This window comes from Aquila chrysaetos, chromosome 3 (genome assembly GCF_900496995.4).
Source record: "Aquila chrysaetos chrysaetos chromosome 3, bAquChr1.4, whole genome shotgun sequence".
NCBI classification, from domain to species: domain Eukaryota; kingdom Metazoa; phylum Chordata; class Aves; order Accipitriformes; family Accipitridae; genus Aquila; species Aquila chrysaetos.
In genome coordinates this window covers 62,233,007-62,246,631 of record NC_044006.1, presented here as the reverse complement: position 1 = coordinate 62,246,631, position 13,625 = coordinate 62,233,007, and the positions used below count along the sequence as shown (strand labels likewise).

Here is a 13,625-nt window from a genome sequence, read left to right as displayed (position 1 = left end):
GCGAGAGGACCAATAATAATTTTCCCTGACAAAAGAATAAACATAGATTCAAGCAATGGCTGCAAGTTACAATCATGCAACCAGTCATCTTCACTAGGCAAGAAAAACTTGACCTTACCTTAATGCTCTCTTCCTTTGGAGCAATCGGGAAGGTTTAAATCTGACTGAGTTTCCTTTGTCAAAATCTGTGAAATGAAAAAAACCACACCATAGTGAAGATGCTTTAATAAATGGGGAACTTGTAGGAAATCAGTTTATAGTCTCCAGTCATAGCCCTTTTCCACTAGAAAAGACTGCACAAAGGTCTTCCCTCTAGTCAAAGGAGCATAAGCTGGCATGTCCAAGATGGTGATAAAACAAAGCCTTGCAAAAATGAGTACAGACAGTAAACATATCAAAAGCATCAACACTTTATGGAACTGCCATGTTCTAATCCCAGTATTCATGGTGTAGCACTGCAGCCTGGGGCTATCATTTAAACTCCTTGACTCAGTTTCCCAGCTTATAAAATGGGTGGTAGACATGTTCACGAAGCACTCTGCAAATGAGAAATGCTGCAAGCAGCAAGAGCCTTTTTGGCTGCAGCCTAGCAATACTACAAAAACTGCATATTCACTGCAGAAGTCGGAGATGCCCAGCTGAGGATCTGTTGCAACAACAGTATTACACCATCTATGACAGAAATATTTCTAAAGGTTGTCTACTGTTTGGAAGCTCCCATTTTTTTCTGAATAGCCTTAGAACATGCTTACTTTCAGAAAGGAACAGGTGTTTACACTGAGAGCAAAACTGTGTCAGATGCAGCCTTATATTCAAAAAGTATGTATTACAAAGCCACTAGGTTCCCAAACCTTTGTGAACCATAACAAGCAATGGGCAATCTCCCCTCTCCCCACCCAGATTTAACTTTTTCATTTCTGAAGTCAAGAGCATCACCAGAGGATCTAAACGATGACCAGTGGCAAGGGGGACTAGTGCTCCAAGTACCACCTCCCTCCATTCAGCAATAAGGATGCTATTAAGAGACCTTAAGAGAACTGCTAGCCCGGAAGGAGGGGAGCACCTGGTCCATGACTGCTGTTGAAAAACACATGAAGCTACTATTAATTTACTCACGATGGGAAAATTGCCGTCCGTCCCCATGTGTATTGTCAACTACCCCAAGACCCTAAATTAATAAACAATTGGTCACTGATGCAGTGTTCATTTTGCAAAGACAGACCTGAATGTTACACAAGCTGAACTTCAGAACGATTCAAAAGTAGCAGCATCCCTTTTACTCTACCTGAGAGCTGAGATTTAACTATTTCAAAGAAGAGCTAAGCGGCAAAAAAATATTTTTTGCTTATACAAAATAGTTTAAAATCTAGGCAGCCTTTCAAAACTTTTCACCCTCCTCTCCACTTCTTTCTGCCACCCCTCCAGGTAAACAGATTTAAAAAAAAAAAAAAAAGTTAAAGAAAAAAGACAATTTTAATAGTCTGATAAAGAGGCTTAAAATGTGCAAAAAGGCATTTTTTAGGCATCTGCTACAAGTTACTGCAGATTTCAAGCTGCTTTGCTAATAGCATTCTTCAACTTTAATAGGCAATTTTTTCCTGTTTTTGTTAACATTCATTTTTTCTTTCCAAGTAAATGAAGAGTAAAACACACAGATTACACTGAAAAGTCTTGTTAGACCAAAACAGAGTATTATAAGAAAAACAGTATGAATAGTATATAAATCATTATATTTTACACTACAACATTAAAAAGAATACTCTATGCCATAAGTACCCTCTAAAAAGGCCAGATTTACATTATTGTGAGAAGAGTATGCAGTAACTTAAAAAGCCCAGCTCAGTATCAGCTTAGCTAATCAGAACCAGGCATATCTTAAATTTATAGCTGTTCTAACAGGATATAACCCATCCTATAGTTTTTGGCACTAAAACAGCTGTCCACCATGAAAACCACAAGTAGACCACAGAGAAATTCTCCCCACCCTAGCCAAAACTGGAGAGGGGATATGAGAAGTAAAGAAAGTAGCTTTCATTGCTTCACTGGGAGAAGGGAGGGAGAAGGGCTGCTAAGAGGGCGTACACAAGCCAGTCCAACTCTTGCTACGCATGAAACACATTCAGTAACATTCATATATACCACATCTATAATACCTCAAAAACATCTTAGAACTGCTGTATTTCACAGGGGCAGGCTCCTCTCTTCCCCCCCCAAACACAGAAACCCAACTAGACAATTATATTCTGTTACACAGTTTTGATATTTTATGTATTTCCTCCTGTTCAAATTAAACCCCATGTGGGAGGGATTAAAGTCCAATAAAACTTACTTACTACAATATGGAAGTCTTAAAATTAAATACAAACACAGGAGAAAAAGTAAAACAACTCTGCTTCAGAAGAAAATAAACATCTCCCCAGAAGAAACGTCAGTTTAACACAGTCTTAATGCAATAGTTAATTTAAAGAAGAAAACCCACCCTCAACAGTACCTGATACACAGAAGGAAAATCTTTGCAACAACATTTTGTTCCTTCTTTCACTGAAGAATTCTAAACATTCTCGTAACCACATTAAAACAATTTTAAATATTTGTATTTAAAATTAAGAGTATATTTACTGAAGTATAAATCAAGCTTGCTCACAAGTTTAACCATTTGTTCAGTCTAGTCCCCCTCCCTCTTAGGCACAAACTACCAGATAAAACCACTATCCATAATTTAATACATAGGAAATTAAAAATGCTGAATTAAAAAAAAAAAAAAAAAGTAGATGCAACCTTCCAGTGTTACTTAGTATATTTAAAGGCCCTGAGTCGGTGGCAAGCTAAGCTAATTAAAAGATCCATCTAATCGGATCTTTCAAAAGTGTCCTTTAGAAAATAATGAAATAGCCTAGGTGACTAACTGCATACTGATTGCTAAAGTAGCTAAACGTAGCTGCAGAAGATCCAGTCAAACAATATTTACACATGCATACATATATACGAGAGAGATTAAACACACACAAATGAACTGCATTTTCTTCTATCTACTTGGAACTCTTACCTTGCTCCTCTGAGTATTTAACATTTCCCAAATAGCTGGAGATCCAAGGATTTCTGAACATGGTTGCACAAACAAAGGATTCGGCAAAGAGAAACTACAATAGCAGCTAATTCTCAACCAGCCACAGCCCTAGGCCTGTCTTAGCAATATCGTGTAGAGATTTTTCATAGCACAGGACTGGAGCTGTCAGGCTATTGCGTCCCAGGGAGTACAGTAAATGCATAGCAATAGGCTGCAAGCTGGAGCAGCTCAAGCCAGTAATCAGATTACAAACAGAAATTAGGCACATGAATGCTAAAACAGATTGGGCAATTGTGATTGGGAGATTTACAGTATTACCACTTCAAAGATCCAGCCAAATCAGACATTATATTCCTGCAAAATGAATGCAGAACCCCTAGATCTTCATATTAAAAAAAAAAAACAACAAACCAAACAACCTCCAAGAACAGGAATAATTCCTTCATATCTCTAATCAGGATAAACTGCAATGCTTGCTTAAGAAAAAAAGCATCCAGGCTGCCAAAAAAATGGACTCCGTTAATCATATCATTATGCTAAATATTTTGCCTAACTATTAGTTGGAACATTTAAAACAGACAAGATTTATGGATAACATATGAGCAAAATTACTCGTGGGGGTGGGGATTTAAGAACAGACACCATAGCTTCAAATATTTTAATTTGAGACAGAAGGTGTAAAATTGCACAAAAGTACTGTCTAGCTACCATATTTTTTTATTAAACAGTTCTGATGGATTTTGGATTGAAGAGTCAGAACCCTTTATAGTTCATTTTGAAAGCCTGGAAGTATTTGTTCGAAATAGTGTAATAACCCTCGCTCAATCTTCCACACTGAACTACCTGATCGTCTAACACACTCACACAAAGAAGCATTAAATATGTGACTGAAACAGGTCCATGCACTTAACCCCATCCAGCCAAAGGCAGTAACTGCTTACTAGCTTCCCTCCAACATACTTCTTCCCTTCAAAAAGATTTCAACTATTATCAGTAGAAAACTTACCACCAGGCTGGGGTTGTCAGGACCATGAAAAGGTAGCCTAGAAACACAAGGCTGAAGTTCTTGACTTTTCTTACCTGTTTTTATGATATCTGGTACAACCCTGATCCATGCTGGGAACCTCTATGTACAGGCAAAATATAAGCAACGATGCTGTGAAAGAGACTGCTTAACCACAATTGAAAAATATAATCTATCAAAAACCTATTAATTTCTGTTGGCTCACCATGAAGTTGTATTTAGCCTAGATCATCAAAACACTATTTTTCATGCTAACAAGTTCTTGCAATGGATAGAAGAATATGCACTCCATCTTGTCTAATGCCCCTACTATTTGTATTCATTTATTTATTTTTAAACATTAATAATGTTCAAGTCACCTTAACCAAAGCACCTTTTATTAGCCGATCTTTCAACAGTCCAGAGCTCCCTGGAACCAGAGTCACCCAACACAATGAACATGACATTGAAGCCTCTGACTCATCAAGTAACATCCTCTGTTCAGAAATACTTGATGGTACGTACCACATTTTTTTCTTTGCCTGTAATCTTACTGGCTCTCGCATTTCATTCTAACCACTTCACAGCACTACCCATAGAACACAAATCGAACACTGCTGTGGTCTCTTGACCAGCTGCGAAGGCCTACGTCTATACTTGACCCTAGCACATACAAAAGTAGTAACAAAAAAATGTAATGTCAACATGGGTCCAAACTTGCCATTAACTTGAAAATCCACTTTATGGCCTACACATAAGTGCAGGTGTGCTTAAAACACAAAAACAAGACAGTGCAGAAATTAACAAAGAAGCTGCTGGTAACAGCTAATGGAGACATTCTGGACCAATGTCTTGTGTGGGTATACCAATAAAAGAGATGTCCAGTTCTGAAAATGTCTCTTCTTTCTGAACCCTGCTTGTGTAAAGACTGCTTACTTGATCTTGTGAATAGAGACATTACTACCTGGAGTATTTTTAAGCACCTGTAACTCATCTGGTACACAGTAAGGGAACTGTTTCTCATGAAGCACAGATAAATAACAGTCATTTGATAAATCTGATGGATGCAGTCTTTAGCAAGGTTGAAGGAGAAGTTAGACTTGACAGCTGAGCTGATGTAATAGTTCATGGCTGCCAAGAAAGACAGTTCTACCCGTTTCTCTCTGCAGGACCTGTGCTAGGTCCTGCTCGCCTAGTGACCCAGTCAGATGACTAAACTGGTAATAAATGTTCCTTTTTATTTTTGCTGGGTATGCTTTTCAGGAGGTGCCAGAACAAAGAAAAAGGCACAGGATCTTATGATCAAGAAAGGGATCAACCCTTCTGGCTAACAAAGGAGGTGAGCTCAGCTCGATTGTCATCCCTGTGTCTGGCAATGTCCTGTATGACAGAAAGGAGGGGTGTGTTTGTATTTGTGGAGGGAGGGGTCAGGCTCCCACATTCCCCTCTGCTGTACATCATCGCCAACATTTTGTCCTCAGCATCCTCCTGGTTAACAAGGCGCAGAAGGTAAAGCACACAGAGCTGCAGAAAGACAGAAAAACTCTAGAGTGCCTTTCAGAAACGTGTATATTTTAAATGGGTTCTTGCTTTTGCCGTTCAAATTCTACTTACAGAACACAGTAAGAAGCTAGTTTCTCCAACAGCTCTGGCTATCATCTACAAGGAATACTTGTGATAGGCTTTGGTGCAAGTAGGACACCTTTCCCTACTGTGTACGGCTGGCATGTCAAGAATACAGGTGCCAACTCATGGGACCAAAAAGAATTATTATAGCAGAAAGTAAAATATCCAATAAAAGCAACATCTGTATCAAGGTCTTCACAAAAAAAGCCTACCCATACACTAGAGTTTGGCTTCAAGCTCTCTTTTAGGTTGGAAGGTGATCACCAGTCATTGCTCTGTGCATGGTATCTGTGAATTCACATTAACATCACTACTGTTAATACTGAAACTGTGCTACTGTACAGAATCTGTGACCCCAGAGTTTGTTCAGCATCACCACAAGACGAGGGGTATGTGCCAACACTGCTTCCAATATTAAAACTCTTAAAGCCATGAGGTGCTGGAGCCCTAGGGTATTACACCAACACTATGCACTTCACACAGATCATTAAGATATAACTGTGGGTAACTGACAACTTCCCTCCCTCCTTTCCATCAGAAAGGGATCACATATTGCAAGACCTGTCTCTGTGCTATTCCTTAACCAGCTTTGGCAGTGGAGAAGACACCTTGCTAAAAACAGTAAGGCAGCAGGGTCAAGCAACGGTATAAAGAAAATAAGTCTTAGATTTAGCTTTTTGCTGCTTGTTTGGAAACAGCAAGTTTAAGAGCTAGTCTTTCCCAGAAGAAAAGAAATACATCTCCAAATACTTGATGAGGAAAGGAGGAAGAGTCTTTTGTCCTTTAAAGAGATCCAGTGTCCAGGTCCTAGAAGAACGCTCAGGCAAACTACATTATCAAGGCTGCGTTACAAATTGGTAGTAATGTTCTTCTCCTCTGCCATCATTAATTCTTGAGCATTAGCAGTCTCCAACATAAGCAAACAAAGAGAGAACAACAGTTCAGCCATCAGAAAGGGGGGCAGCCCAGCTGGAAGTTAAGTTTGCAGTCATCTGGGCAAAAAGCTAGAGGTTAAGCATGCATACATTTCAAATCTGAGACTGCTCAAGAAAGACCAGCTGGCAGCTAAATATTGTTCTGAAGCTTCCCACAGGAAGAGAAGGAAAATATCTTCCTTTTGTCTGGCAAAACTAATCACTATAATCAAAGCTGGAGTTTAAACAGCTTGCAAAACTGTTCCCAACTTACAGGGCTGCCAACCCCAAAGCACTGAAGAGTTATGAATCAGGTCCCACCAAGATCAAGTCTTCTTTCTTTCTGAATTTTGATCACTTAAGAATTTATATTTAGAAGTGTTCCTCTGTGATAAGGAGAACTAGATACTTTGTTGTGACTTGCAGTTATCATAAAACCAAACATCAAAGAAGCCCATGACAGCTGTTTAAAGAAGCCTAAAAAAAAAAAAAAAAAAAAAACTCAAGAATGCAGAGGAAAGAAAACCCACAGTGACTGCAAAGAAACTTTCAGCAAATATGCTAGTTCGGTAAACAGGATTCTGAGCAGCACGGAATACTGAGATGATCTGTGTAAGTAAGATGATGAAATCATTTTCATACACACTTCATGGGTAGAAATCTAAAGGAGCTCATGAATTTTATTGCACTGCTGCTCTTCTGGACAAGGAGAGCACCCTTGGAAAAGCAAGTCAAAGTAAGCTGTGCCAAGATCTGAGATGCTGTGGATAATTGCAGGAATGAAGGTCAGAAGAGAGGGCTAAACCAGACCACTCTCTTCCATCGCTCCATCTGACCTCCCCTCCCAGGCCCCAGGCTACTCGCCCACCTCAAGGTACCCTGTCAGTTTCTGGCACGTAGGCATGTGTTTCTGAAGGTAAGTGGCAAGGCACTAGAAGAGCCTCCCTTTCTTATTTCCCCGTCCTCCCACTCTCCAGCAATTTCTGCCAAGGTGTTAAAGAAATAATTTAGCCCAAAGCTAAAGGACAGGTAAAAAAAAAAAAAAAAAAATCTAACAGAAGATTACTTCAGTAGAATAATCACTTAACAGGAAGTTATCATCTCAATTCATGTTCAAGCATCCTAGCGTGCAAACACAGGATGTATTACCGGTTGGCAATGGCAGTCAGTTTTGTCTTCTCTATCCGAACCCCATGTATATGGGCAAGTGATACTCTCATTTCCTAAATGGAGGCCATTCATATGAACTTTTAAGCTAGCATAAAGTTTCCTGACATGGTATCATCCCTCCAGTGGAAAGCAAATACAATCCTTTTCACTTTGCTTTTTCCCCCCCTACTTCCACTATACAAGAGGTTTTGAATAATGATCCTGGCAAGAAGATTTCTGTTTGACTAGTGATTATGTTTTGGACAAGTCTTCAGATAAACTTCAGCACTGCACCGCCTGTGTGGTATACTTTAAAACACGTCATACGCAAAGAGATCAAAAAAATGATTAGTAAGTGTTAGAAACGGGACTAAGTTTTTTAGTACAAGATGACAGATGTGTTAAAAGAATATGGCTGTTCTTTTTGTACTGGCTATTTACTTGTGTGCTCTGGGAAAAGGGAGAACAATAGGTGTTTTTCCACGCACACTAAAAAAACCCCTCAACTTTCCAGTACTATTTCAGATTTGAAGAAATCTCCCTCAAGTCATTAATTTTAGCAATAAATTGCTCCTAAAAGGAGATTTTGGTACCTTTCAATCTTGCAATGCATTTGCAGAATAAGGAACATGAAGGTAATGTCCCCTGACATTCCTACATCTCATATCACTGTTCACAAAACTGTATGGCAAGACTGTAGCATCATTAAAAGATCTTCAAGGTTTTCCTCTTTAGGAGTAAGATCAGTCTAGACTAGCTCCTTAAAGGAAGTTCAAAGGCCATGCACCCCGTTCACATGTAGTGATCAGATATACCAGTGAGGCACATCATCTGAATTGAGTCAGACATATTTGTCTGTGGGCCCCAAACAGTCAACAGAAGATATCAGGCATGCACAGGGCCAGGGTTAGGCATGGACTGAGCAAATGATTGGAAACAAGGATAAGGCAGGAACTCCTCTCCCAGCAGTACGTACAATTTAAATGATTAAACAGCCCAAGGACTTTGAGGAGACACAGGTTTTTACCTAGCAAAACAGTATCTGAGAGCATTTCACACCATGACTCACTGTAAAGCCACTGCAGTTCAGATTGTGAAGGCACAGGGTTAGCCACGGCTCTGTGGTCATCCTTCACTAAAGTCATGACAGAAGCAGCAGCTTCTTCTTTACTACTGCAGTGAACAAGAGCTTTGCTGCTGCAGTGACTGAGGACTTAAACTGCTGTTGGGAGAGACTGTCTGCAGAACTCCCACCCTCTAAACAAGTGGCCAGGGTTTCTAAGATGGGTTTCTCCATCTTCTGACACTTCTAGTCTCTTCAGTCTCCAGAAAACTTTCTGCCAGAGTGCAATACAATCAGCACAAGGCCGTCTCCCTGCCTGCAGTGGCAAGTGACCCCATGCAGTTAAGCACCTCAAAAAGCCCAGCCACGCTACTGCGTTTTCTCCCAGCTGCTCTTGAACACCTCTGCACTGCTATCTCTGCACATGTGTAAAAGCCCAATAAGGGAGCAGAGAGAGGCATGCATACCACAAAGAAGAATTTATAACAAAGTTCTTTGGCTCTTCGCAATAGTCATCTAAGGAAAACATCAGTTTTGTTTACCACTGTGATGTGACATTTCACAGGCTACATCATATCCCTGCATACTTACCTTGAAATATAACTGCCATTTTCAAGCCTCAGGCAGACAGCAACCTTGCAGACAACAAATCCATGACCCCAGCTCCCATCCTATTTATAACATGTTGCAATGCTTTCTCAGAAAATTAAATATTTAGTAAAAAAAAAAAAAAAAAAAGGCAAAAGCATTATTCAAGAGCTGCTGGTCAAGGCAGGACAGCTCACCTACAAGCTGCCACTGAAAATAATGTCACTATGAAAAAGCATGGGTACCAGGCTTAATTTGCATCCAGCATAGCTAAGCAAAAATTCATAAGGAAAGAAAATCTGGTTAGTACAGTGATGCTGCAGTTCTGGAGCCTGTTCTCTAGAGAGCAGGTTTAAACTCATAGCAGCCACGGCCTTTTCTCTTTATTGCCCTCATACACTCCTAAGGCCCCTGCAAAAATCACAAATGTGCCCTGTGCTCAGGAGGGTACTAATCACTAATAGCAAGTTAATCACAACTCAGATCTGAAGAGCTTTTCCAGAGCTGCCCAGGAAAGCTTGCACAGCATCTTCCTGTACTGTACTTGTCTAAATCTATGGGGATTTTACTAAAAAAAAAAAAACACACAGACTTTTTTTTTTTTTTTTTTTTAAAGCCTTCTTCCACATGGAATTCAGTTTTTATGAGGTGGGTATGAAGCAACCTAGTCAAGTGCTGGTCTGCACACAAGCAGTGGGTGCCAATATTCCCCTTCTCCTGGGAGAGGATCATTGCTTTAGCCAGTAACAGTATTCCAACAAAGGGCATAAAACTGCACAAGAAGAGAGAAGAAATAAGTTCTGAAGTCATACCAAAAAAAAAAAAAAAAATTCTTCTTAGTTCAGGTATGTCTCAAAGCAGGCAGCACAAGGAATGAAAACACACTTCTTAGCAAAGGCCACCACAAAGCCTTCCAGTATATGGAACGACAGTATGAACTGTCATCCTAAGGTTATAACCAAGCACATGAAAAATATGTCAGGAAAGAGAACTACAGTTATTAACACTTACACATAAGGATTTTATTTTTTAAAGCCATCTCTAGCATAATTCTTGAGATTTGCCAAGCAGAGTTCAGTCTCTCTGACAGCTGGGTTCAGACAGCAGCAGTTCCCTGGCAGCATGCTGTCAGTGCCGCAGTACTGGGTCGTATCTCCCGGGGTCTGGGCTGGATCTGTTCTGGGCTGCACGCTCTCCGCCATCATCCAGCATGTTCTGTCCCCAGACACCACCGCCGCAGCTTGCCTAATAAGGCCACGCGCAAGTTGACTGGCTGGCTTGTAGGTCACCCAGTGTTTACCTTGCAAGCCGGCAGCACAGCAGCGGCCGGAGCCTACCTACCCCTTTGCGCAGGCAGAGGGGGCTCGGCCAGTCATCCTCAACAGCTGTGCCACCCCTCTGCCATCCCTATGCTTGCAGAGCTACGGGAATCTCGCAAGCTACGGGAATCTCGGCAGATCAGTGCTGGTCAGGAGCTCTCGCTGCTCCTATGCGAGAGGTTAAGCTCAGCCAACAGCTCACAGCTGAGGGAGACATACTTCAGTTTTACCACAAGCAGCATGAAAACTGCAGCAAGTTCAGGTACAGTTTTCACCACAGTACATTTTAGGACCACTAGACTGAAAAAATAATCAGGCTTCTCACTGCATGAGTTGCTTGAAAGTAGGCCAGCAGCATGCGTATAAACAGCCACCTTCACAGCTCCAAGACAGCAGACAGGTACTTGTCAAACACCAGAACCAAGTGAACTAGATGAAAGCAAAGTACAGATACTCATTTGAACACTACTATTTAATTATTTAACACTCTTGATCAGTTATAGTGAGATTCACCGCAACTCAGACAGATGGCTTCAAAAGTAATGATTTACTCTCCCCAAAATAGCTGTCTGGCAAAAAAACCCTGCTTCTGCTGCTCACTGCCTCTCTTATGATTCAGACTAGTTTTTCCATTATACCTCTCCCAAGGTAATTTCAAGATGCTGGATTTGGACACCATCCTATCCTCTTTCCCAGCACAGAATCTGCAAGGAAAGCTACGACACCACTCTGTGGTTAGAGCCTGCAGACAGGAGAGCAGCACGGGTCACCTCCTCCCGCAGCCCTGTGGTGAGCCCCCTCCAAGGGGCTGTTCAGAGTGGCTTTTTCCCTACAGGTCAGTACAGGCAGTGCATTTCTGTCCTTCATTCCCCCCATGTCTGGCACTGAACAGTAAAATACCAGGACAGTTCAGATGTTATTTGTACCCTCATATTTCCAAAATTGGCATCCAATTTTCTAAGTGCTTTGCTGTCTTGAATGAAGCACCCCCAGCAAGCACGCTTCCGGAGGGCTGGCAGAGACTGTCCCTGGTCAGCAGTGACGGGCACAGCAAGCACAGGTCTATGGGAGGACACTGGAGAGCAAACGGAGGATCCTGCCCTTTACCCCAGAAACTTTTAGTTCTTGCATTTTGTAAATGCCATATCACAGCTCCTTAGTACTAGAAAAACAACACAACCCTGTAAGGCTTAAATACCTACCTAGTACCACCAGATGTAACATTACATTTACCAAATTATTCTCACAGCTAGAAAAATCTCTAACACGCAGGGAGTAAAACCTAAACCATTATTATCACCCCACTGAAAGAAACCAAACTGCCATGGTTATGGCCTGTTCCTGCAAGGAACCCGGGGTTCACACTATTATAATTAAAAGTGATAGCATATATGGCCAACTCACTCTTTAAATAGTGCATATTAAAAAATGCAGCTGGAAATCACGCTGACAGTTTGTAAGCTTAGCCATTATCATTTTGGGCTGAAGCTGTGCCCAGATGCATACACAGATCTTGGCTCAGAACTGCTCATTTTCTGCTAAGTCTATGCTCACCCATATATGCTTCACTAATACAAAGAAATGGGGCACACACATTCAAAAAAGGGCCAGACACGATTACACACAAGTAGTCCTAAAATAAGCTAACTCACTTTGTGTCCAATTTGCTTAGATCAGCAGCACAGTATGCTCTTATGACTAATATCAATAATGAATGATGTAGGAAACTAAACAACACACTAGGAATGAGACAGACTGGCACATGTGCATTGGACCTGTTAACAGAGTTAGAAGTCAGCATAGCTCTGAACTATGGAAGTCAGCCACACTTCACAGACAACCAGGCTGGGATGAGATAAAACCTCTCCAGCTTGCACTACTTGCTAGAGGAAATGGGTTCACCCATTCGTTTCTAGTCTCTCAGAATACACACTGAGAAACTCAAAGTACCAGGGGAGACATTGTCCTTGTGGTTAAAAAGGAGAATCTCAATAAACTCAGGCACATCCACAAAAACCACTGTGACACCCTCACAGGCGACTGCTTATTTGACACCAGTTAATTTAGGATCGTTTGTGTAACTGCACATTAGCAAATGCTTTCAAATTCTTTTACGCTTTTGCAGTTTTCATTTTAAATGGGAGGTAAAGTAACAGCTGACTTTTCTCCATTTTAACACTCCCATTTTCCATCTTTGTTCACAGACATTAAGAATTCCAAAAGACAGGCTTCAGGAAGGAATTTTTGGGACAGTTTAGAAATACAGCAGTTATCTCCTCCACTGTGCTAAAGATGGAAAAAAAAAGAAAAAAGAATTAACATTTTTTTATCTGTATTCTGAATATCTTAAATGCAAAAGGACAGCTAAGTGGTTGAGAAGTCACTCTCGTGAAGCAGCATGGCTTTTTCATTGCTCAGGCCAAAGCACGGTTATTGAACTCAGTTATACCTGACTGGTGCAGAGCTAAAGAGTAAAGCTCTCACAAATCTTCAAGAACAGGGTAGAAAAGTAATTTCAGCAAAAGCTATGCATATCAAAGGTGATGCTGAAAGAACAGAGTAATGGCTCACATAAGACCTCTGCTTTAAATCAAGGCTAAAGAATTTTTTCCGCACACGCTCCCCCAAACAGGCCGCTTCCCCCAGTGACCTTAAAAGAGTCAACTGCCACCCCAGCCCTCAGTCACACGACAGGAAACACATCTACCACGTAACCAACAATTGCGTGCTGCAGGCACACATTCAGTGAGAAGGCATATGGGGTTTCAGTGAGGTAACGGGGAGGTGCTCTCCCCTCGGTGTACAGATGGTCAGTTCAAGCTCAAAAGCAAAATATTGTGACTTTGTTCAAATGAAACGTAGTGAGCAGAGAAAACAGCCTACAAACGAAAGAACA

The 13,625-nt window shown here is 41.0% G+C and overlaps 1 protein-coding gene across 6 annotated transcripts in view; it reads right to left on the bottom strand.

The window, feature by feature from the left end:
- Positions 1 to 13,625, bottom strand: part of SVIL (supervillin) — a 144,121-nt gene that overhangs the window by 68,040 nt on the left and 62,456 nt on the right. For 5 of the 6 annotated variants that reach the window (XM_030008287.2, XM_030008289.2, XM_030008285.2 and 2 more), the window contains one exon: positions 119 to 185. Coding sequence is in view for 3 of the 6 variants with exons in the window: in XM_030008285.2 (XP_029864145.1) it covers positions 119 to 185 (67 nt within the window). In the remaining 3 variants the exon portion in view is untranslated. Of the gene's footprint in view, positions 1 to 118; positions 186 to 3,046; positions 3,266 to 13,625 lie in introns of those variants that run through there. The other variant, XM_030008286.2, reaches the window with a different exon arrangement.